Source organism: Zonotrichia albicollis, chromosome 22 (assembly GCF_047830755.1).
Source record: "Zonotrichia albicollis isolate bZonAlb1 chromosome 22, bZonAlb1.hap1, whole genome shotgun sequence".
NCBI lineage: Eukaryota > Metazoa > Chordata > Aves > Passeriformes > Passerellidae > Zonotrichia > Zonotrichia albicollis.
In genome coordinates, this window is record NC_133840.1 from 7,981,580 (window position 1) to 8,007,157 (window position 25,578).

Sequence of the window (25,578 nt, forward strand, 5' to 3'; positions counted from 1 at the left end):
TACAGTTTTAGCACCTCAGCTTTCAGAATACCTTGAAAATGGGCAGATTAGAAATCTTTCTGCTATAGATTCTCATGTAGAAGTTTGGGTAAAAAGCATCTCTTGTTACTACACCTCTCTTCCCTTGAAATGTTTGTCAGTGTTGTGCGGGAGGAGGGAGGGGAGGCTGAAGCAAAAGGAGAGATCATTAATTTTGAAAACCAAATCCTGGTTCTACCACACTGAAGTTTGGACATGTCCAGTGTATGGGAAAAGCTTGGGCCCCCATTGCCAGTGCTGAGAGCCTTCAGAGAAACCAGCCAGCACCCCAGAGTACTTACAAGAGGAGGTTGGAAGCACGGCTGCCCCACTACCAGCACCACTGCTAGTGATCAATTTCTTCCCTAAGGTTCCCATTGTAAGTCAGAGTCCCAGCAATTTACAGAACTACTCTTTCCTTCTTTCTGCCTTTCACTTAATCTGCTTCTGAGATAAGAACCATTTGTCTAACACTAATACTTAATTTAAGACAGACATGCATTTGTGTGGTTGTATTCCAAACCAATAATTGATCTATTTACATCTTCAATGTGGAAAAGATTTTAAGAACAAATTCCCATATAAAAAACTCACTTCTAGTCAAGACAGTTGACTTTTAAATGTAAAAACAAAGGAAAAAAAAAAAAAGAATTCCAAACACTTAGCACATTCTGCTTCATAACAAAATAAATTTATGGATATGGTATTTTGTGAATGATCTTTTAAATAAAAGAAAACATTAAGTAATATTTAACATTGGTCTTTATTTGAGTCTACTCTACCATGTTTTTCCCCCCCTCAGTTTTCAAATATTGTGTTAATTTGTCCCATTCTGATACAAAACAAGGGGGGGAAGAGGAAAAGATAAAGGGGAGGAATCTAATCTAAGGAGTGCTGGAACAGTGAAGTAAAAATTAATCATGGGTGGAAATGAGCCCAACTTGTTTGTCCTGTGACTTCAGTGTCACTTGAGAGCATTGCTAAGGTGGGATTTGGAGTTCCTGCAGCGTGCAGCTGATCAGGCTGTGCTCCAGGGGGGTGCTGCTGCCCTGTGGCAGCACCAGGCAGGCTGTGTCCTTGCAGTGTGAGGGCTGAGACAGTAAAGGATCAGTGCTGCTGTTCTGCCAACTTCCTCCAGCTTTTCCAGCTGCCCCATTCCCCCGGAGCCATCCTGGTTAGGGAGGCTGCTGCCCTGGGGCTGTGCCTGTGCTTTCATGCACTGCAGGGGGAGCTGAAAGAGGCAGAGCTGTGTTTTTATTGAGGAAATGAGCTCTGACCTCCCTGCTGGTTTTACTGCTTTCCATGGCCTCAAAGGATGGGAAGTGTTCCTGCTTCCAGCTACTCAGTCCATCCTCTCTTTAGAGCTGCTCTCAGCACAGCCTGAGCAGAGTCCCAGTCAGTGTGTCCTGCCCTGGCTGTCCTGCCTGTCACCCTCAGGAGCAGGGCTGGCTGAGAGCTGCTCCCTGCAGCTCTTGCCGCACTTGCCCACAGCTGCTCTGCCAAACTGGTGCTGCTGGAAGCAGGGATTGCATCACTGCATGGAGAAAAGGATCCCTGATGAGCGAGAGGTGGCAAATGGGTCATCTCTGTTCTAGATGGCTTTTTCTGTATCTGCTAATACTGCTTTGGTTAAGGGTTCCGCACTAGTGAATGCAGTCTGATCCAAAATCATTGTGTCATCTTTTTTTTTCAGTAATTTTTCATTTGCAAACATTCATGCATTGCCTGGTTTCTTTGAGCATTCCACACTGTGCTTCCTTTGTGGCTCAGGGTCAGACTCCTCCAGTCCTTTTTCTTTCCCTCCTTCAAAAATTCAGTGGATGAACATTTTCCTATGCAGAGGCTTTTCAAACCAGCTTTTGTTCAACAGTTAATTATATTAAATATATGGATGTGGCATTTAAGTTTTGTAGGAGAAAGCAAGATTATTTTCTTCCCATCCTACCAGGAAAAGCAGTTGAGGTTTAACCTGTGATGCTTAATTTTACCTGCTGCTCAAAGCTAAGCCTGGCATGGCAAAGCCCAGACTGAGGAGGCACCAGCAGTGTAGCAAATGGATCATTCACTTTGTGGCTGTTCATGCTCTCATTGAGTTATTTCTGGTAGCTGTGCAATGCTTTCTTCCAGCTTAAACTTAGAAAAATAAACAGAACTGAAGGCAGGAAGGCACCAGGCAGGTTTTGGAACTGAAGCCAAGTTTGCTTTGCTACTGTAGAAGTGCTTTGCCTGTTACTGCAGTTTGGTTGCAAGTGGGGAAGGTGGGAGTGTGGAGGAGCTGCTGGACCCTGCAGCAGTGGGCAGTAGCATTTAATGTGCTGTAAAACTCTGCTGTCAACCAGCAAAAAATATCCCCCACTGAACTCCTGAGTCCAGGAATGCCCTTGGGAGAGCTCATCCCAGTCCTCAGGGCAGCACCCAGTGCTGGCACGGGTGTGATGCTGACTCACTGGGCTCTGCAAGCCTGGAGCGACTTCTGAGGGGGCTCTTTGTGCCTGTGGCTGTCAGGGTTGTTCTGGTGGCTGAAGAAGGAGGTGGAGGAGTGTTCACACACTCAGTAATGGGCTGGTGATGGTACAGTCACATTAAATTTGTGCCCTCGTGTGGCTTATTGACCTTCCTAAAGCAGCAACAACTTGCTCACCAGTCTGCTCTGAATCCCCAGTGCTGACTGAATTTCTGATTTTCTCCAGGTGTCCCAGGGCTGATGGTGACTGTGGCCAAGCTTGCTGTCCCAGGCAGTTTTGGATGATACTGATACTTCTAACTTAAGAACACTGTTGTAGTTTCAATCCTGACTTTAGTACATAGCCTAGTAGAAGCATTTGCTACCTGTAGTACTGTCTTCAGGAAAGATGATAAAACTGTGAGAATTTTAGAGCAAATCCTGTAATATTGCAACCCTTCCTCTTTGTAGGAAAGATTTAATACTAAAGCCAGCAAATTTTGGAATATATGGGCAACCTCTTCAACCAGAGAGTGCTGGCATGTTGCAGCTTGCAGAGCAGCCCTTGTCCTGCTGCCCGCTTTGGACAAATCTGGTTGGAGTGACTTTGCTGGAAGCCCCTGTTCCCCTGGGTGTGTTCTGGACACAGGCTCTGTGTGTCAGGTGGCTCCAAGGCACACTCACAGGTTTTCTGTGCCAGCCCCAGCCCCTCCCTGTGCACAGAAGCTGTCTGGTGGTTATTTGCACTCTCAGCAAGAGCAGGGGAGAGGAGCTGTTAACAGTGAGCATCTTGAAATCTGTGTTAAGTTGATGTTTTACATTCTGATGGTTTCTGTGTTTCACTACCAGTGGAGTGCAAAGGCTCTGCAGGAAAGGGACTGCTTGCCTATTCCAGCATATTCTAGTGTAGAATATTCAGTTACCTTTGTACTTCTCAAGGGCTTCCCTGGGATGGATTCTCGGGATGCAATTTAGTTGGTGTTGCTTGTCTTAAATTTTTAGAAAGGGGAGTTTCTGTGACTGAAAAGGAATTTGATTTCTAGCTGAGAGTGGAATTTTCTCATCTCCCTCCTCTTTAATGTCTCTTACCCACTGCAGGAACAAAGTATATTAGAAGTGGCAGAGAGACATCTTTTATTTGGTGCATACATTTTATTTATATAATCTGTAATTTATTCTGTTGTTTGTGATAGCACTTGCTGTAGCAGTATAAACCAAACTGAATAGAAGCATTTAGGATGATGTAATCATATTTTTGACCCTGCTTGCTGAAAGGCTTTAATCCTTCAGTGCCAGACACTTGACTCTGAAGCCTGATGCACATTAGTAATAGCAATACCTTGATGGCATTCTGTGTTCAGCCCCTCTCCTGTGCATTAGGGCCTGCAGGGAAGCTCTGCTGTTCTCCTGGGTGTGCTCACAGGAACCCAAGGGGGACACAAGACACGAGCCATTAGGTTCTGCTGGTGTCTCGGTGGGCACATGGCGTCAGCATTATTAGATCTGAAATCGTGTTCCTCATCTCACTGTACCTGTTTGGCTACTTCTGAAGCATTTTCTGGTTTCCTTTTCCAACTCTGTTCTGTGCCATCACCTGCTCAGCAGCAGGTTCAGTGTGACATCAGCTTCCCTCATTTCTGTCCCCTCTGCAGCAAAGTGCATCCAAGGGCTTCGAGGACTTTCAGCACTGTTACAGGAACAACCCTCTCACCTGTGTGCTCACAATTCCTGTGTAAAGCTCTAGAGTATCCCAGGGTTGATGTTTTTGGGATGTTAGTGCTGGGAATGCTACCACACCTTTCTGCCCAGTAGGTTTTAGCCAGGTTAGTGTTCCCTGTGGTCAGGATTTGCCTCCTACCACAAGATTGTTCTGTTCATGTCACCGTGCTCCCGAGATCTGCCTCTTTCTTTTAAATAAACCAAAAACTCACAAAGTACCTCTATAAACCCCTGCAAAATCTGTACTGTAACAAATCTGTATAATTTGTATTGCTGTATAAAAAATTCAAATAAAAGCATTCAAACCTTCTAGGTTTTTGTCTTCGAATTTAAGGATTATTGTGTCCACAAGGATGAACTCAGCAGGATAAGAAAGGGAAGCTTTGTACCAGAGGGATGTTTGGGATTAGTCTTTGCAAAGTTTGCTTGGCCAAAGTTTTGTGAAGCACCCAGGCACCCTGGCTGTGAGATGACTTTCCACTGGGTAGCAGCATTTATTTTCCTTCAGCAAGAACAGAGCCACTTTCAGTTTCAGCTCAGAGAGAGCCCACGTGCAGCTGGGGCAGGGGAGGAGGCAGCGCTTCCCCTCTGCCTGGGAAAAGCTCCTTCCACTCCAGCACGGAGAAAAGTTTCTTGGTGAATACAAAACCATCCAGCACTACTTCAGCACAGCAGAAAATTCCCTCCAAGATGTGGCTTGAGTTAGAGCTGCTGTGAAAATGTTGCTGAACAAATGGAATGCAGTGTAATCCCAGTTAGTGGTTGGGATGAGCCACAAGCTCCTCCTGTCCCAAAGCAAGAGGGGCTGGATGCTGCTGCACAGCAATGCTTGACTGCAAAGCTGGTGAGCTTGGAGCCTGTTGGAGCTTGGAAAATGTGTTGGAGCTTTCTCAAACCTTTCAGCATTGGGTGTGTTTGTGCAGAAGGAGGGGTTTCGATGATGCCTTGTTTTCCAGTCCTTGTTTCACTGCTGATTTTTCATCAGTGTCAGTCACAACAGCAAAGTCAGCTGGTCTCTGAGCTGCCGCCACCTTTATTTGAAATAATGTAAATCAGCCCTCAGGACATTTGGCTTCCCAGGGCCAGGTAAGCTGAGCTGGGTAGAAGATGGGTTCTGATGAGTTTTCTGGACCCAAGAGATCTCTGCAGTTTGTCAGCTTTGTATCAAAAGGTGAAAAAGTGGATTAGGTTAACTGGTGAACCTTCCTGAAGGAATAGGAACTATGTTATGGGGGAAAACAAACCCAAGCTGAAATGGATGAGCTTTGAAAAGAACAGGAACGGTGAAATGACACTATGGTGTTTCTGTAATTTATTGCAGTAGATAAAAACAAGCTGCTCCTTTTGTCAAATCAGAACTTGTTTCTAGCAGCAGGTCTGGATGAGGCAGAGGGGTTCCTGGAGGGGTTTCCACAGCTGGGTTTTACCTGAGGGTCATTTTGTGTGTGTTGGAGGAGAGCTGGCCTGGCCTCATGAAGAGCAGAACCTGTGGCTGTGCTGGGAAGTGCTCGGGTGAGGACTCACCCTAAACATTTACAGGCAGCCCTTCTTGGGAGAAATGTGCATGAGGGAGATGGGATCCACACAAAGATGTGTGCTGCTGCAGTAATTACCCTCCATCAGGGTGGTTTGGCTCTGCAGAGGACTGATGGCTGTGAAGGGCACCCCTCTGCCCAAGGTGACCCTGCTGTGTCCCTGCTTGGGCACAGAGCAGCTGCTGCTGCCCTGGGGACACTCAGTGCTCCCACAGGGGACATTTGGGGACCAACACAAGGAGCAGCCCCAGCCAGCCAGGACAATGTCCACAGCACAGCACTGAGGCTCACTCGGAGCTGACACCCACCACAGAACCTGTAAACAAATATGTGGCACCTTTTTAGCAGCGGCTCTTCCTGATGAAATTGATTTTGGGTACAAAAGATGAACTTTAAATGTCTCCAGCATATTTTGAGTATCAGTTCTGCTATAAAGAACTCCTTTGCAAAACTTCTGTTGTCAGCTTATGTGTGAACATGTAAAAACCCTGCTAGAAAGCTGGTAATAAACTATAATTGCCAAGACCTCTGCTAGAAATACCAATTTTGTAACAACTCTTTTGGCAGTGAAAGAAACATTTCACATTTTGCAATGTCCTTTACACAGAGACCACCCAGAAACCACTTGAGAAATTAAAGCTGAGTCTGCCTCTTTTTATCTTTGGTTCAGATTATACTGATTTCAAGACAGGCTTCAGCACCCAGATTTTGTCTGGAATGTGCATTATTTTTGCATCTGAGGTTAGAATTGGAAGAGAGTCTATTTGCACAATGTACAGTGGATAATTATCTTATTGAAGTAATGTTTCCTCTGAAAGTTTGATAGCCAAATTTCATCACAGAGTTGCAAAAATCGTATCCTGTTGGCTCCTTAATAATTTTTTTGATGAAGAGTCACCTCCTTGCACAGAGAGCTGGGCGTAGGTGGCTGCCCTAATTTAAATATAACGAAATTTCCTTTTAGTGAGCAATTTACATGTCAGAGAGGCTTTGTAGAGCCTTGGTGAGAGCAGCATGAAATGTTTTGTTTACGGTTGTAACTCGTGTGCCCCGTGGCTCTTGTACAACTACACATTGATGAGCGTGTGCAGACTTCCCTAGTGCTGGATCCCTCTTTCATGGACTGTAGCAGGGCTTTAAGCCAATACAGAAATTCCCAACAGGGAATTCATGAGCCCTCAAGCACCAAAACATTTGAGGAATTGCTTTTTTTAGGAGTGCAGTGAAATTGTGCCAATGATGCAGCAGCGTTAGAGCTGGTTTTATTCTGACAGCACTGGACAGGAGCTGCAGCTTTAGCAGCAGTGACCTCAGGCTGTTTGCTGCCTTTGTAATTGTCCCCATCTTTTCCACAAACCCCAGAGAGGGATTTTGCAGTTTGCTGTTCCTGCTTTGAGCTTTTCCTGGCTGCACTTGCAGCTTCCAGCGCGCAGCGTCATCCATTCCTCTTTGCTGAAAGGAACCCTCAACTTTTATGGGGCACCCCAAGAGCACCTGAAGCTCAAGGGAAGTGGCCCCAGTGCTTGCTGTGTGTGGCCCCACGCTGCCCAGGCCTCCTCCTCTCCCCACAGGACACAAAGTGACCCTGGTGGGTTCGTGCAGGCGTCGCCTGTGGGGCCGGGCAGCGGATGTTGGGGTTGGTGATTCACAGGGGACAGGAAACCAGAAGTGCAACGAGCCCTGCAGGAACCAGCTCCAGCCCCGGCAGCTGGAGCAGCTGGAGCAGCTGGAGCAGCTGGGACACCCCAGGGACAGCGGCTGAGCCGGGCTGAGGTGGGTGAGGGACGCAGGGTGGGCAGGGAGAGCGCCCGGAGGTGTTTGGGGCTGTGTGGGGACATTGGGGTGTCCCAGTGGGCTCAGATCCCACCCCAGACCTTGGTGACCTTTAGAGAGGCTCAGGGTCATCCCTGTGAAGCCTCTCTGAAAAGCAGCCTGGTGGATGTCCCCCATTCCCTGCTGCTCCAAGGCAGGAATCCCCACCCCTCTCCTCCCAGCATCATTCAGACCCCTCTGAGAGGAGCCCACCCCTCACCACCTGGAATTTCTGTTTTACAGCACTGTAATTCACCTCTCCTCATCCATCTGCTGATGCCAGCGTGGGTTTAATGACATTATTTCTGCATTCACATCTTCTGAAATATTCTGGGAGGTTCAGCCTGTGCTGAGATTCCCTCATCCCTGCATGGTCCTTCTGGCTCCTGCCTGTGGTCCTGCCCACGCTGCTCCCCCTCCAAAGCCCAGCCCTTAAAAATAGATAATTCAAACTACACTTCCTGGGTTTTCCATTGATTTCAGGGCTGACTGGCATCATGGATATGAATGTATTTATTTCACTGCATGTAAGTGCTTGGAAGAGCTAATTCTACATACAGAGAGATTTGGTTTTGCATCAGTTTTCTCTTGTGCGAACAATGTTCAGTGTAAGATGGGCCATGAGGCAGATAATTTAGCAGAAGAGGATAATTTTGGGGTAATCTTGTGTGAGACTGGCTCATTTTTGTGGTTCTGGAGTCCTTAGTTACACAGGGGTTCCTGTATTGCTAACATGGCACCCCCTGGGCTCCCAGTGGAAGTGAATGATGCTGGGAGGCTCCAGTGCTGCTGGAACAGTTACAAATACAAAATCTGTCTGTGAGTTGCCTTCTTGTGCTGCCATGCCTGGTCTGATTGGCGTTTTGCACTGGATTTTCCACCCAAGGCTTTTAAAAAGCATTTTCCAAACTTATAATCTACGCGGAAGTTGGTCTATCAATTCTAAATTTCCCCTTTTATCATAAGTTTTACTGAAATGCATCTATTGGCATGAAAGCCTGATCTGAATAGCTGTAAAACTCCAGATTTTAACTCCATGGCAGCAGCCTTCCTAAGAAGCCTGAGGGGCACAAATCTGGAGGAAATGAGATGTGCAGAGCTCTGGACAGGAGCTCAGTGCTGGTCACTGAAATCATTCCAGCAGAGATTCCTTGTCTGAGACTTTAATTCCTGAACTGATGGGACTTTCTGTGGCAATCTGTGCCACACAGCAAACAGAAAGTGGAGTTGCTTTTCTTAGACACGTTAGAGACATCGGCTCAGGCTGAATATTGCATCTGTTCAACAAGTCAGTGTGCTGAATTTCATATGGTGAGTCTTTAAATACACTCTGCACTTCATATTTCATAGCAGTGACTCATCCTACCAGCCTGAATTAGAATTAATTTACTGCAAACTGGTGCACACCACAAAACTTTCTGCAGGGGAGAGAGATTGACTGGTTTATATTTGCCTTTTGGGCATTTTTTTGATTGATAGATAGAATACATAATATAAATACATTAAATACATAATATAAACACATTAAATACATAATATACATACATAATTTGTCTTTATCTTGCAGTGAATTCAGGGGTGGGCTTGACATCTGCAAAGGGCTAAAATGTCGTGTATTCATCAGAAATCATCTCATGGAAAACCAGGCATTGCTGAGGCCACATCTACACATTCCTCACGCTCCTGGTTTCTCAGCAAAAAGTTAAAGTTCACTTTAAGTGCTCTGGCAGATTTTTTTTTAGTGAGTTTTGTGCCTCTTCTGCTGCTTTTGGGAAGTTCCTCCAGACTTTCCATCCATTAGGAATTTTATTTCTATCCTGTGCATATCCAGCTTACATCCATGTGGAATGTGTTTTGAGCTGTTTTATTTTTTAGCATTAGTTTTATTACATGGTTGTGACAATGGGAAGATGTTAGTAGCTCACATTTTAGGCAGCAGATTAAGAATTTAATGTCACAATTTAATTTATAAGTTTTTTGACTAATTACACAAAGCAAAAGCTTATTGACAGTAGTTTTATCTAATTAATATAAGCACAGGTACCTTTGGTTAAAACAATGCTTGCTTATTTTGAATACAATACTTATTTGTAAGCTTTAAAACACAATGCACAGAGCTCTATTATTAAGCTTTAACTTTCTTAATATCTTGCTAGATAAATTTATTGGTAGCTTAGAGAGTTATTCTAGAGAAGCGTTAATACACAGATCATTGGTCTATTTGTTCTTGCTTTTTTATAGATTAAATAATTTTTCTGCTGACCAATCTCATGGCTGCTGCTTAGCTCTAATCACAGTTTTACTGTCTCTGGGGCCTGCCTTTTGCAGCTTTCCCAAAACCCTCTGATTTTGTGGATTCCTACATGGGAGAAAACAGGTTCCCAATGTTTTTTTTAAGAGTGCAGTGAAATTGTGCCAGTTTAGCATCTTGTAAGCAATCTTGGCCATCCATGAGCTCCCACATCCCTCTGTGCAGACACTCCATGGCTCAGGGCTGCTTGTTCTGCTCTGCAGCTCCCCAGGGCAGAGCACAGGGAAGCACATTCAGCCTTCCCAATATTTTATTTATATCCTGCTGGCCGTGAGTAAGTGCTTCCAGCCTTGTGCTTGTCATAAATCTGTTCATCACCTCCTTCTGTCAGCTCAGGGCTCCTACCAAAAGGAAGGATTTTCCATGGGCTGGGGTGTTTGGGGAGCACAAATGATCTCCAGGCTCATGTGTGTGTGTGATTTGGGGGCTTTCTTGGGGCATAAAGCTGTGATGGGGTGGGACACACCATGTCCTCTTCATCAGCCCCTCAAAATCCACTTTTTGTGTCCTTGGGCTCAGGAGCAGACAGGCTTTGCTGCCTCACTGCCCGTGACCAAAATAAAACTGGCTCTGGAAGGGAGCAGGAGGTTTGCCATGAACAGGGCAAACTGGGTCAGTGCTGTCAGGTGTCTCCAGCTCTGCCTTGCTTTCACTTTGAAGAAAAAAAAAAAAAAAGAAGGAAGAAAAGAAGAAAAAAATAAAAGAAAAAAAGCCAGGAAATCCACAAAGCAGCAGCAATGCAGCCCTTTGTATTTTAGTCACCAGCACTGGACCAACTTCCCTCAGCTGCCTCTTGGAGATGCTTTAGAGATGAGCCACAGCTCATGATTTCCATGGGGGATGCTGAGCAAAGGAAAAATTATGGGAAAAAACACATGATTTGATGAAAGCCTTTCAGCTTTTGGGTTCTGGTCCTTCACCTCTGGGGTGGGGGCATGGAGGTCTGGGCAATTAAATTTAGAATAAATGCTATAATATATCTTTCTTCCTTCATTCACCAATTTAATACAGGCTAAAGTTGTAATAAGAGGGGTTGAAGGTAGGCAGCAGGAAAGCTTCCTGATGTTCTGGCATTTGGCACATTGAAGTGTCTCCATCCCTAGGGAAAACAGAAAGTTGATCAAACCAAAACCAAATTAAAATAATCTGTAACTAAAGAAAATCTGACCCTGGGGAACAGAAATGATCCATCTCAGTGCCAGCAGGCTGCTTTCTGTGGTATTTGTAGGATGTTTTGTATTTTAAAGGAAGAGGTTGAAGCCAAATCGTGCTGATTGTTAAAAAATGTGAGCTGCTGTTTGTGGAAAAGCCTGTCATGGAAAGCAGGGGAGAGCCAGTGGCTGAGCCAGCTCAGGGCAGATAAAAAGCAGAAAAAGGAGTGGGGAATTTCACACTGGGACTCCCTCTGAGCTGCAGCAAAGAGTCAGAACACGTTGTGCAAAGGTCTTGGCTGTTTAAATATTGCTGAGTGCCTCCCTTTTGCCCTCTCTTCTGGATATGAAAAGATTCCTGTCTGCTGACAGGTCTGATGGCAGCAGGGTGGGTTTGGGGACTGGGAATGAGAAATTCAGAGCAGTGCAGGAAAGGGCATCACCTCTGTAACAAGCCCAAAGTCCCTTCTGCTTCCTCAGCAGCTCCCTGGGGGTGGGAGGGCAAACAGCACCTGGATTTTCGGGGTTAAAAGCTCTCTGAGAGATTACTGTATCTGCAGGGAATACCCCAACAAAGGCAGGAATGATGAAATTGACTCCATGTTCTCAGAAGGCTAAATTATTACTGTATAATACTAAATTATTTTAAAGAAGACTATACTATACTAAAGAATACAGAAAGGATACTCACTCAATGCTGAAAAGATAATAATGAAAACTCCTGACTCTCTCCAGACTCCTGACACAGCCTGGCCCTGATTGGCCAAAGAGTGAAAACAACTCCCAGCAGAATCCAATGGAACAATCACCTGTGGGTAAACAATCTCCAAACACATTCCACATGAGCACAACACAGGAGAAGCAAATGAGATAAGAATTGTTTTCCTTGTCTCTGAGGCTTCTCAGCTTCCCAGGAGAAAAACCCTGGGTGAGGGGATTTTTCCAGAGAATGAATGCCACAAGGGCTGGCCTCACAGCCCCCTGTGTCCCCACAGCTGATGGGTTCCCTGGCTGTGTTTCAGGCTGGATTTGGGAGGGCCATGCTGCAGCTGGAGCTGTGGGCGGCCGTGGCGCTGATGCTGCTCGGGGCGGCCGTCAGCCTCTGCATCAGGTGCCAGCACTCAGGTAAGTGCTGCCCATCAGGTGCCAGCACTCAGGTAAGTGCTGCCCGTCCCCTGGCTGGAATTCCCTCTTGGAATGTCCCCAAACTGTGTGGGTTTGGCTCTGCTCAGCTTTGCCCTTCTGGGGATGGGTTGTGGTCCATAGTGGCGGGTGCAACCTTCACCGAGAGCATCCTGTGCCAATGGGTGTGAGCCATGAGAGCACCAGCAAACACACAGACTGACAGACAGACTGACAGACAAAGCAACTCAGCAGTGGAGACACAGAAGGATCCAGGTGTGGAGTTCCAACAAGAGTTTATTGAGGTCTACCATTGAAGGGGCCCAGGAACCAAAGACACAGACACAGGAGAGTCCAGGGTATAAATCCAGGGAAGGGGCCAATAGGGAATGCCAGGGTGGATGGGAGGGGTTACACAAACCAATGGGAAAACAGGGAAGGGAGAACATTCTAGAACGTGAACATATAGGGGAAAAGGGGTAGGGAAGGCCAACGGGCCAATGGGGAGGACAAAACCAGGATAAATTAACATAGTGCTGTGGGAGAAAGTATTTATTATCATTGTGAGGAGTCCCTGCAGTCTATGGTGCATCTCTCCAGGACATTGCTGTTACCTTCGCCCAGCAGGCTCACAGGCTCCCATAGGGATGGTCAAGAGCACAGAAGAGGCTCTGCTAGAGAACCAAGAGGGAAGGAACCCCCAAAAGTGCAGCCCCCCCTTCCCTGGGGCAGATGTGACTCTGAGATTGCTCTGCATGGCCATTGTAGTGGGTGGCTTTGGGACTCCACCTGGGAGGATGAGCTTGGTGACACAAATCCTGCAGGGGCTGGGGCAGCAGGGCAGGAAAGGAAGGGGAGTCTGGAGGAAAAATTCATATGGAGAGTTTGGTGAGCACCCAGTGGTGTTTGAACCTCTCCCTGAGCACTGGGTGGGTTTTAAAGGGGAGAGGCTGCAGTTTGGGTGGGTTTTAATGAGGAGGAGGCTGCAGTTTGGGGTTTGGGGGCAGGACTGGCTGCTTTGCTCTGTGGGGTTTGAGACAAAAACCACAAAGCAAATACAGTTTCAAAAAATTTCATCAAAGCCCTACTGCAGCTGCTGCTTGCTGCCTCTGCTGTCCGGACGTGCTGAAGAAGCTTTGTGAATGTGTTTTATTGGCCTTTCTGATCTCTACCTCCCAAATCATCCTTTCTAAGAGCTTTTTGTTCCCTTGTGTTCCAGGTACCAAACGGGACGCGCAGCTGAACGAGCGGAGGAGCCAGTAAGTTTCCTTTCCCAGTTGTGTTTCTCCCCCAGACAGCTCAGCCAGGGTGAGCCCCAGAGCCAGGCCCAAGCTGAAATCTGGGTTTTTATAAAATAAAATAAAATAATGGCAGGATGGGATGCAAAGCTGTGTGCCCCAGCCCAAGGTGCTGCTGAAGGGGCAATGCCTTCACAGAGAATAATCCAAAATGAAAGTGAAGCTCTGACTGTGATGACATTGAATCATTAACTAGTTGGAAAAGTTCTGGGAGAGAAGGGCAAGTTTTTATCCTGTTGTGTTGTGCCCTGAGATGAGATGGAAAGATTATTTACTCCATAAAGAAGCCCCTGCCCTTGGCTGGGATGGGTTGGACCATGCACCAGAGCAACCACTGACCTGCAGCACAAGAAATGAAGGAAATGCAGTGTACACACATGCACTGCCCCTGATTTCCTTCAGCAACAGACAAACCACAGTAAATGATGTTAAAAAAAGAAAAGTTGGGTGGTAAGCTTTGTTACAGGAGCTGCAATGTGGCTCTGCAAAGGCCTCCAAGGGGTTGGGTTTTGTTTCTGTGGGGAAAGGTTCCAGAGTGATTCACTGCAGAGTGATGGAGCAGCCACTGAAGGCTCCATCCCTCATGGACTCTTGCTGAATTGTCCCAGCTTCTTGAAATTTATGCCTGGATTGGGTGGTTTGGGCTCAGGTTTGTGGGGTTGTGTGCTCTTTTTGGAGGTGTGGTTTGCAAGCAGAGTGGTTTGACTCCACATTTGGGTTTTTTGACAGCCTTGGGCCATGAACCCCAGCTGGGCATGGGGCAAGCACAATGAAAAAGGGGGAAAGGGATCCCAAAATTGGAATTTATAAGTACCTGTGTTGAAACACGTGTAGTAGAAAATGTGTTGAATTCTCTTGTGCTCTGAAAAGCAGCTCTCCTATTAACTGAAAAGTAAAGAGTTTGCTGGGCATAGGTTGTCATTGATAACGTTATTTGATTCATGTTGATATTAAGGGATGATGGGAGGGGCAGGTGAAGCAGTGGGGTTTGAAGCCATTTCATGCACGAACATCCATTTTTTTGTGGGCAAAAAGGTTCTTCTGGCCTTTGGTGGCTGAATCATCAGAATGAGAATTTGTAACCGTGTTCACAGGGGTTTTCAGATGAAGGAAGAGACAAGGATTTGACTCCATGTTTCAGAAAGCTTGATTTATTATTTTATTATATATATTATATTAAAACTAAGCTAAAAGAATAGAAGAAAAGGTTTCATCTCTGAAGGCTAGCTAAGAATAGAAAGGAAAGAATGATAACAAAGGTTTGTGGCTCGGCTCTCTGCCCGAGCCAGCTGGGCTGTGATTGGCCATTAATTATAAACACCCAACATGGGCCAATCACAGATGCACCTGTTGCATTCCACAGCAGCAGATAATCAATGTTTACATTTTGTTCCTGAGACCTCTCAACTTCTCAGGAGGAAAAAATCCTAAGGAAAGGATTTTCATGAAAATATGTCTGCGACAAGAATTATCCTAAATGATGTTTTTCTATGAGAATTATCCTAAATTATGTTTTCCTCATCCCTGGATCCTTCCCTTACTGATGTTTGCTCCTCTACCAGTGGTCCTAAACCACATCTTGTCTTTAAAGGCTCAGAGAAGAGTTCAGGAAGATGCTCCCAGGTCACACAGGCCCTGCATGAGATGCTGAGCAATGCAGCTTGGCATCTCACCGAGCCCAGCTTGGTGCTCTCTGCCCTCTGCTCTCCACTCAGGTCTCTTGTATTTGTTTTCCTTGTCACAAACCCCAACATTCAGCTGAGCTTGTGCTGTGTTTTTTGCAGGCTCGAGAGCCAGCAGAGGTTTGAGGTGGTTCGATCCCACACCAGTGAGTATGAGCACTGCAGGTGGCTCCTGCCTGCTGGGGTGAGGGCCCTGCCACACAGAGCAGGGGGAAATTCATGTTCACAGGGTCACCTTGGGGCCAGGCCAGGAAATGATGGCACCTGGACTGTCCAAGCCACCTTAGATGATTCTAGGTGTGTGAATTCTGAGCTCTGGTTTAAAAAGTGCCCTTTGCATTGAAAATAACCCAGTAAAGTGGTGTTGTTGAAAAGTGACACCTCTGGGAGCCAAGCAGGGCACCCTGTGAGAGTGAAGGTGTGGGTGACACAGTGACTCACCCATCACCCCCCTCGCTGCTTCCTGCAGTGGGTTCAGTGCTGAAATTCTGAGTTTTGTGTCCCCAGGAGCAGCTGCCAGGTCCCTGTGGGATGTGTCCATCTGCAGATGGCCCTGCCCCAGGGCTCTGCTGGCCCCAGGCCCCTCAGTTCCCCTGCAAATCTTTCATCCCAGCCTGACCAAACCCTTGGCTGCCCCTTGCAGTGTGGAGGGAGGGGAATGGCCCCAAATCAAGTGAATTTGGGACAGCAGGTGACAGCAGCTGGGGTTGGAGCTTCCTCCAGCAGTGTCTGCAGGCTCTGTGCCCTGCACAGACATCAGCTTTTTCTCTGGTTGTTCATTGCTTTGACCATTTTTGAACATTCAAGGAACAAACTATTTTAGGAAAATACTTGTCAGTCCCAGGGATCCCTCTCTGGTGGATGTTCTGTGCTCTTTGCCACATCTGCTGCTGCCATAATAGTTAACACAGTCATTTTCTTGTTGTTCTTGCCAGTTGCAACCCGAAGGCTGGAAAAAAGTAAGGGACCTGAAGACTTATCAACAGCAAGGTAGGAAAAAACCCAAATAAAATCTAGCTCTAGAGCCAAGGTTGGATGAAGTTCACCCAACATAAATGAACCTTTGGGATTGCACTCTGGGCCCTACAGATGAGGCTTGGGCTGTATTTAGAATCAGAGAACAGTTTGGGTTGCAAGGGACCTTTCAATGTCACCTGGTCCAACCCCCTGGTGAGGAGCAGGGACATCTTCAACTGGACTGGGTTGCTTCACTTGTTGATGGTCAATAGTATATTTAGACTTTTTGTGGGTTTTGTTCAGTCTGGCTGCATTCTTCTGGCAACTGATTAAATCAAACCCAGGGGAGTGAGCTGTGGCTCTACATAACAGATACATCATGGAAAAGAAATGGCCATTGTTCACTTACAAGCAGTTTGGTGTGATAAATCCTCTTCTCCCCACCAACAAAGCCCCCAGTAACTTCACAGCCTTTGTAACTCTGCTACAATATTCAAGCAAAGTTATTCCCATTTTAGGATTTTACCCCAAATTTTTATTCTCCTCTTGCTCCATGTGTGTACTTGATAACCTCACAGGGAGGTTTCTGATGGTGTGTAACTGCTGGTAGGGTTTGCTCTGACCTGGTATTTTGGGTGTCTTTTCTCTCTTTCAGTAAAGCCACCGAGGAGCTCAGTGCTTCCCATCACCCTGGATATGGTGAGCAGCTTCTTGGGACAGGCGCAGATACAATGAACCACAGAGCTGTTGGAGGTGGAAGGGACCTTAAAATCATCTCCTTCCACCCCTTGCCATGGGCAGGGACACCTTCCATTAGACCAGGCTGCTCCAAGCCCCATCCAGCCTGGTCTTGGATGGTTAAAGGGATAGGGCAGCTACAGATGCTCTGGGCACTCTGTGCCAGGGCCTCAGCACCCTCACAGGGAAAAACTTCTTCCCAAAATCCCACCTAACCCTGTCCTCTGCCAGTGGGAAGCCATTCCCCCTTATCCTGCTACTCCCAGCCCTTGTCCAAAGTCCCTCTCTGCTTTAGAAGGGGCTCCAAGCTCTCCCCAGAGCCTTTTCCAGGCTGAGCATTCCCAGCTTTCCCAGGCTGTCTCCAGAGCAGAGGGCTCATCCCTTGGAGCACCTTTGTACACTCCTCTGGACTTGCTCCACATCCATCTGAATTTGGGTCTGAGTTTAAAGCCCAGTGCTCATCCTGCTGTGTCTGACCAGCCCTGGTTACAGCCACAGGCACAGATTGTTTAAAACATCACCCTGGCTGTCCCAGCTCCTGTACCCTGGAGTGTCCAACCTTGCATTCGTGTCCCCTGACCTCAGAGCTGAGCAGGGGTAGAGCTGCTGCTGCTGAAATACTGAAATACTTGGTGCCTCCATTGTCAAACTGCTGCCATCACTCAGCTTGAGTTCATGTGTAATGTGCCCCTCTCTTGTCCCCAGGCAGCAGGGACGAGCCCAGGTACCAGAATTTCCTGGCAGGTAAATGCTGCAGCCACGCCTGAGGGGCTGGGAAGGAAGGCTGGAGGGGATGGGGGCTGGCAGGGAGCACATTTGGTTTTGCAGGGGATGGGGCTGGCAGGGAGCACATTTGGTTTTGCAGGGGATGGGGCTGGCAGGGAGCACACAGGCAGGCAGCACTGCAGCTGGCAGAGCTCTGGCTCGGTCCATTTAGAGATTGCTTTGTGAGCCACACGCTGATCTGATCTGATCTGATCTGATCTGATCTGATTAAGGGCAGGGCGGAGGGGGACGGACGCTCCCTCCCGGGGCAGGGTGAGCTGCTGCTTGCCCTTAGAGGATTATTGCTGTGTGGGGCTGTGCTCTGCTTTCCCGAGCCAGGGAGAATATTCCCCGTGTCCTGCCAGCTGGCAGGATGTGCCCATGAGAGGTGGAGAGCCGGGGTACTCCCAGGAGCTGGGCTGGATCAGGGCTCCCTCCCTGTGCTCCCTGCCCTGCTGTGGGCAGGTTTGGGGCTGTGGCTGTGCTGGGGGTTTGTCCAGCTTTGGGGCAGGCTCTGGGGCTGTGGCTGTGCTGGGGGTTTGCCCAGCTGTGCTGGGGGTTTGTCCAGCTGTGCCCAGCTGTTCAGGTCGATGCCATGGTGGGGTGCTGACAGCAAACCCTTGTTCTCGCAGAGAGCTGCCTGCAGGAAGACACTGCCTATGTGTAAGTACCCTGAGCTGCTGCCAGCACGGTGCCATCCTGGTGCCAGTGCTGTCCTGCTGCTCCCAGAGCCCAGCCTGGGCTGGGCAGGAGGGATAGCAGTGCTGCTCTCCTCACAGGGAGCCCATGGCTCTGGATCACTACTACAACTGCAGCAGGCTCTTCAATCCCCCCCGTGTGAGGGCTCCAGGCAAGCAAGGTGGGTTCTTCACCTAACCTGGCTGTCCCCGGGCTCCAGGAGCTGCTGAGACTGCTCTTGCTGAGCTCTGTGCGTGGCTGAAGCAAGGGGGGCTCCAGGGGGCACATTCATTGAAAGGGTGCAGCAGAGCTGTGGGATTTGAGGGATGTCCAAGCCCCCATCAGTCCATCTGTTGCCTATAAACAGGACAGCCCTAAACCATTGGTGATTGTGCTCCTGTGCACCCAATTCCATCCCTTGGTCATCACAGGCTGTCACTAAGACTGACTGTTTTTTAGCTAATCTACATTTCACTGTAGGAAACAGCCCACAGGTTCTGAGGGATCGTCCCAGATCACTTACACTTCCATAGGTCCTTTGTGACTCCTCTTTCTTCTCTCCATCAGAGAAAGATGAGGATTCCTATTCCTATGAAAATGTCACCATTGGAGTGTCTCAGGGCTGTGATCCAGGTAAGGGTGCTGCTGTCACGCGTCAGGAGTGTCACACCAAGTGCAGAGGAGGATGGTGACTGCTCAGCCCAGGGAAACCTGCTCATTCCCAGCTCAGCTCTTCCTGCAGCTCTGCCATGGAGCTGCCACACAGGGGCTGCTGCAGGCACAGGGCAGGCCTGGAACATTTCCCCTTTCTGCAGGAAAATGCACATGGTGATAATGTTTTGCAGAGATAACTAAAAACTCCACAACTTTGTGAAAGTTGTAAAGCTGGTATGTTTATTACAGCACTGGACCATGTGGAGATTATTCTTCTTAAAAGACATGTGTACTTCTGGGAACTTCAGGTCTTTTTTTATCTCTTTCTCAAATACATATGCATACAATTTCACAATAGGTTCATACATATTCATTTCTATGAATTTCATGTGACATGTGTTCTTCTTTATCAGAAAGAATTTTAGGTCAAGTTGACCTGCTCTCACAGCAGTCTTTCTGCCTTTCTTTATTACTTTCTGTCTCTCCCCTCTTATCTCTGTCTTTCACTGAAGCAGTTTGCAGTTAAGCTGCATAGCTATGTTTTCTAACTACAGACTCAAAGATGTACATTTCACCTAAATCAAAATGGATTTCTACTCTAAAAAATTCCTACTGTGTTTCAATACCTCCATCCTGGTGCCTTTGACTTGGTGGTTTCTGCAGCAATTCAGGAGCTTTGGGGTCTGCATCTTTAGGGTTTTAGCGCTGTTTTAGCCAGGGTAATTATATTTCTGGCCCCTAGCTCAGGTTTCTCACCAAATCCAGCACAAGAAGGCTGCAGCCAGGAAGCTTGTGGAGGGTGACACTGGACCACAGTGTCCCTTCAGGGCTTCCAGCATCAGTCCTGGGGTGTTGCAATCAGAATAGGAAGTCAGTTTGGTTTCCTTCTGTGAGCTAACACAGGCTTTCTGCACTGCTGCAGGCTGCCCTGCTCCTCTCTGGCTTTGTGCAGTGATCAGAGGAGGCAGGAGCAGCAGGGACCTGTCTGATCCCCATCCCTGCCTGCAGAGACCCAGGCACATGGCCAGGCTGGGAAGTGATGAGGCAGCAGCAGCAGATCTGAGCTGGCTGGAGGCTCAGCCACGTGCAGGGAGCAGTGGGGCAGTGCCAGGAGGGTTTCACAAAGGTCCCTTTTTTGTCTATTTGCTGCTCAGTGTTGTCCTGTCCAAAATCTTCCCTGTCACAGATGATGCTGTGGACTATGAGAACAGCATGGCAATACTCACATGGAAGCTCCAGCAAGGGCAAGGTAGGTTTATTATTTGCTGTTTGGGGATGGGGCTTATGGGCTGGAGCACTAGGCCAGCATAGCCCATGCAAGGGCAGTGCAGCCATCACCTCTGAGTTAATTTTTTCCCCAACTTTCCATGATAAATATCCAAGGCAATGTGCAAATTGTTAACACACTCCTGTAGCTGACTGCTGCTCTGCTGGGACATGGTGTCTGTCATACTCAAAGGCACCTGCCCAAACCCTGACCAGGGGACGCTACACAAAAATGTTGCTCTTCAGGTCTGAAATGCTCTTACACTGAGGTTGCCCCAGCACAAGCACAGCTGGGGGATCCCCTGAACCACAGAACTCTGTGCACACACCCAGGGCTCAGCCCTTGACTCTCGTGCTGTGGTCAGGGGCCCTGTTTCTCAAGCTGACCTTTTAACAAGTTTCATTTAGTGTGTGGCTTCCTGTGAGGCATTAGGGTAGTTCTGGCCTGGGGGACAGTGGGGACTGTACATATAGATGTGTTTAAGAGCTCTGGTGTGAAAGTTGTCCAAGCAAAGTGATTCCTGTTTGCACACACTCTTTTTTGGCTCTGAAGGGCTGCCCAGAGTGTTTGCAAATTTGCTGTGATAATTTTGAAGCCTCTTCAAGGAGACCTTGACACTGATGTGAGTTTTCTTAGCCCAGGCACAAAAACATGTCAGCAGCAAAGGCTAAATCCTGGCAGGACTCATGCTGTGTCAGTGGTCTGTGTGCTTTTACATTGTGTGTTTTTACACCACTCACTGACAAGTGCTTCATCTTCACCCACAGCCCCAGTGACAGAAAGCCTGGATGAAGAGCCAGACTACATCAACACAGCTCCTGGGTCAAGGCCTGCCCTGCTGCCAGAGCCAAGGTAGAAACAGAGTAAATGGTAATGTAGGGTGGAAGGATTTGGTTTGTGGTGTTTATTTAGGGGTGGAAGATTTGGTTTATGGTGTTTATTTAGGGGTGGAGGGTTTGATTTATGCCAAAGGGGGTTCAGCTGGAGCTCTGCCCTTGCTGGCAGCATCAGCACAGCAGCCGGTGTGGGCAGTGAGGAGTGTGAGGAGCCCACCCAGTGCAATGCCTCACCTCTGGCTGATGCCAGGCTGACTAACAGGGACCATGGAGACAAAATTGCCCAATTCCATGCTCCAGCACTGCCCTCCTACAAAAGGCACAGGAGCTCCAAACTGCTCCAGAGCACCTTGAGCCAGTGCTGCCACATGCTGTGGGCAGGGACACCCAAACTCTGCTCTGAGCAGGGATTCCCTCACCTGAGCCCTGCCTGCTGTGCTGTGTGGTCACACATCCTGCCCCATCATCAGCACCAGCCTGATGTTGCTGATAAAGAATTTCTCACAACAGAGAAAGTAAAAAATCTGCAGAGAGCTGCAGGAAGGGTGCATGACACTGAGGGACAGTGAGTGAGTGATGTGCTGGTCAGTGCTGGTCACCCTGCTCCAGACTGGAAGATGGACTGGGACCAGTATCACTCTCCTTGTTGGCTTTTTTCCATCTTGAGCACCTACAGAGGCCCAGTGAGATTGTCTTTATGCCACAAGCCAGCTGCTCTAGTTTTATAGGGTTTTATGTTCCCCAGACTGTCCCAAAATTGGATCTTTCTGAAGCCATGCAGAATACTTAAGATTTGTCCCCACCATGCAAAGCAGAGTCATCCCATTCTGCACACTTGGGCATTTGCTTCTGCTGGATGTAGCTGGACATGAAAAAGCCACCCTGAGAAACCTGACCATAACTTGCTGCCAGGCATCTTTTTTGCCATTATAATGATGCCTCTGTTGTAGCCTTTGCTAGCAGAGTAATGTTCTGAAATCTCAGTGTCCAACCAACAAATGGCAGCTGAAGTTCCCCACCAAGGGAGGCTGAATTGAGAAATGGGCTCCTGGTGCCTCTGTGCCCCCTGCTCTGATCAGGGATCCTCCTCCAGGAGCACAACTGGGGTTTCTGCTCAGACATGGACATTTTGTAGTGTATGTCACTACTTGTCCCTGGAAAGGAAATGTAGCAGGCAGCAGAGTTAAGCTGAAAGCAGGGATTAAAAGCCAGTGGTCTCACTGTTTTTTCTCCTCTTATTTCAAGTATTCTGCGTAAAGTCTGAAGAAATCTTTTGCTGAGCTGTAAGAGCACACCCAGCGAGGAAGCACACAGGGCGAGGGGAGGTTTCCATCCCTCAGTGAGATCTCCTCTCCACACTGTGCCTGCAGTGACACACGAGGGGTGTCACTGAAAGAAGAACTGCTCTGCTTGAAGCCCCACAGAAGTCCAGCTGCAAACCAGCAATGGAGGAAGCATTCTGCCCCAGTGACCACAGGCAAACCCCAGGCTCCTCATCCCCATCTCATTTCCCTGTGTCCACTCAAAGATGGGCAGTCTGGGCAATGTTTTCTCCTGGCAGGCATGAAATGAATCCTTAACTTGCTGAGCAGCAATGCAGCCAGCTACTTAATTTGTCAGGGTGACTCATGCACAGTGTATTAAGCCAGAGGGATTATGTTCTGATTTAGTTCCTGTGCTCTCCTACAGAAGCAGTTTCCTGTGTGAGAGGAACTGGAGAGGCAGAGGTGGTGTTTGTAACAGCAGTGGCTGTCTGGAGCTGAATGAGATTCCAACCTGTTCACAAAAGCTAAAGAGGATTAAATGCCTGCTTATCCATGGGCATGTAATTCACAGTGTTGGTCTATGGCAGTTTTCCTCATGTTTCAGTATCTGTTTTAAAATGGTACAAAGAACCAGCAGCAACTGTGAGAGTCAGATCCACCAGCCCCAGAAACTGCACCAGTCCTTCAATGTGGCTGTTGGAACATCATCCCACAAACAGAACCTGTCTCCTGAGCCCTGATGTACAGATCTGGAATACTTATTTATTAAAACTGAAAAGCTTCCAAAGAAAATGTGTTTTGCTATGGTTTGCAATGATAGATGTTCGTATGACAAGGAAATGGGAGGACAGGAGGTGACATGGAGTGATGTGCAGGATCTTACGGGGAGAAAATGCATTAAAAGCCTTCTTCCTCAAAATCAGATCAGAAAACTGTTTCAGGAAAGGGCACAGCCCACACTCAGGGTGAGTGAGCAGAGAAGGGGAGTTGGGGGTTAGAGAGCTGTGCCGTGGGAGAAGGGATGTCAGGTGCTTCCTGCTGCGGATGACTGGGCTCCAATTTTAGCAGAACCAAGAGAGAGCACAGGTGCCACCGTTGGTGTGGCTGAAACGGTGGCTGGGCTGGAGCTTGGCTCAGGAGAAGGTTTGCTAATAGTCCCTACAAATGCTACAGGTTTCCACAGGAGTTTTACATCAGAAGGAAATCAGTGCACTTCAGGGATGCACAGCCTGGTTTCCTGCTCACCCCAGCCCAGCTTCTCCTCACACCCTTAGGTTTCCTGATGGTCAAATGCAAAAAGTCTGCATGGCAGCAGGGTCCCCCTGAGCCAGCAGCACAGACAGTGCAGGCAAAGGGAGCTTTTGTCACTGAAATTGTGCCTGGACCTCACATGGCTATGACACCTTTGGATTCACCCTCAGCACCTGAAGAAGGTTCCACTTTCCATGAAGTGCTGCAGACTGTGGGCTGCTCACTGCAAGGGAACAGTGAGTGAGCTCGTTGTGAGTGGTGCCTGGTGCTGTTACCCACTGGTGATTCATCTCCCAGCCAAGGGAGCCATTGATGAATAGGAGATTAGCGGCAGTGACAGATCCTTGGCACACAGCAACACATCCAGCTGGAGACCTCCCAGAAAGTTCTAGGCATGAGGTCAGTGCATGGTCAGAACATGAAAATACAAGATTTATTGTTCTCCTCGCTAAGCAGGGAGGCAAATTACACCAGTTAGATTTTCTTGGTACAAGAAAAATGTACAATTTTCCAATCCTCCATTGCCAAAGCCCGAGTTTGAAAGTTGTGGAGCCAAAGCAGGCAGGGCAGAACTGGATGTGGAGAATCTTCCTTCCACTCACTGGGGTCTGAGCAAATCCCCCTTTGCAGCTCTCCAGAGCAGTCAGCTGTAGTGAGGTGTAAATCCTTTGTAAAGCTTCTGGAGCACTTCTCAGGCAATCATCTCATTACCCTGGAAGGCATCCAGGGACTGTTTCAGGAACTCTCATCAATAATGTTTGTTATTAGTCTGGCTCTGAACAACCTCAGTTTTTCTCTGCAATGACTGAGTGTGGATGTGTGTGTGCACTGACTTTTGGGCCTGCCTTTAGGTGTGCAAGGGTTTCTGGTGCTCAGCCAGAATTGCCACTGTTGTTTGAACCTAATGCAAGGAGACTTTCAATCCCCTGGGTCCACCTCTCTCCACATTAGGGTGGCAGTTAAGTGACAAATTCACTTCCTGTTTTCAATTTAAGGTGCTTTAGAAAAGCAGTTCTGGCTGGTGCAGTTCTGAAAATGGAGCTGGGGAATCTGTGCTGAGTGCTGGAAAGCAGCAGCCCTGCACTCAGAGGGAGAACAAACACCTGTGGAGAGCAGGAGGTGTTGGTGGCCTCTGGGATCAATACTAGTCCTCTTCTTAGGAAAAATGAGTGTGATTATGTCCCTGGAGGTGGAAAGGATTAGCCCAGAGGGGAGTCTGCTCCAAACTGGGGCTGTGAAATGCAGTTACTGATTACAGTTGAGAAGAAACCTCTGAAACCAGGTAGGAACAGGAACCTGACCCTTCATGTTCCTCACCCTTCCACTGGCACCACCACTGTGGGCAGGCACAGCCCACAGGGTAAGGACTGGCCTTGAGTCACCCAAATATGGTGTTTGCTGGTTTATGAGACAGCCATGGGAACATCTCTTCCTTCCCCATTCCAATGAACACATTTAATGAGACAGCAAAGACAGAGTAGGCTGGCTGTGATGTGCAGTCAAAGGAAAATTAATCTGATTTAATTTTTTGGGGACAAAAGCTGTGATGCTGTGTCTGTAGAGAACTCAGCAGCTCAAGCCCCAATACTAAACTATTAGTTGTGTATTTAATAGAGTTTGTGGTGATAGTAACTCACTGGGTGGGAACCAAAGCCTAAGTTCAATTCTAGTGAAGAAAGAAAGTACTTTGAGCATTTCATCCATTATTCCAGGTGCCATGGTTTAGTTGAGGTGTTAGGGCATGAGTTAGACTTGATGATCTTAAAGGTCTCTCAACCTTGTGATTCTGTGATTCTGTTAATTGTATTAGGATGTATCTGCTTGGAGACACAAGTCTCACATCTCATATTAGGTGGTCAAATTCGATTTATATTTACTTCCTTTCTGCATTTCACACTTAATTGTCCATCTATGCTGGCAAGGTGTCTCCAAAACTGGACAGGCAAACATGATTCTGTAGCTTTTTGGCAGGCTGAAACTGTGACATTACCAGGAAAGGGAACTCAAATTTAGAGCATCCCAGAATTTAGTAAAGATTTTTAAAGATTACAAAAGGAATATCCAAAATATAGTGGT

General features: G+C 47.7%; 1 protein-coding gene across 2 annotated transcripts; it reads left to right on the top strand.

Annotated features, from left to right (window-relative positions):
• The first annotated feature begins 76 nt into the window (after nucleotides 1-76).
• On the top strand, nucleotides 77-25,286 carry LAT2 (linker for activation of T cells family member 2). Of its 2 annotated transcripts, XM_074556944.1 has the most exons (13): nucleotides 77-7,488; nucleotides 12,012-12,114; nucleotides 13,331-13,370; nucleotides 15,194-15,237; nucleotides 16,027-16,081; nucleotides 16,704-16,747; nucleotides 17,492-17,530; nucleotides 18,184-18,214; nucleotides 18,331-18,410; nucleotides 18,797-18,862; nucleotides 20,070-20,132; nucleotides 20,918-21,002; nucleotides 22,232-25,286. In XM_074556944.1, exons 2-13 carry the CDS (start codon nucleotides 12,030-12,032, stop codon nucleotides 22,248-22,250), a joined length of 651 nt encoding a protein of 216 aa, XP_074413045.1. In that variant the 5' UTR covers nucleotides 77-7,488; nucleotides 12,012-12,029; the 3' UTR covers nucleotides 22,251-25,286. The 2 variants fall into 2 exon arrangements, with proteins under 2 accessions (XP_074413045.1, XP_026653352.2); XM_026797551.2 differs by lacking the exon at nucleotides 77-7,488 and having other exon boundaries at nucleotides 9,633-12,114.
• Nucleotides 25,287-25,578: the final 292 nt, after the last annotated feature.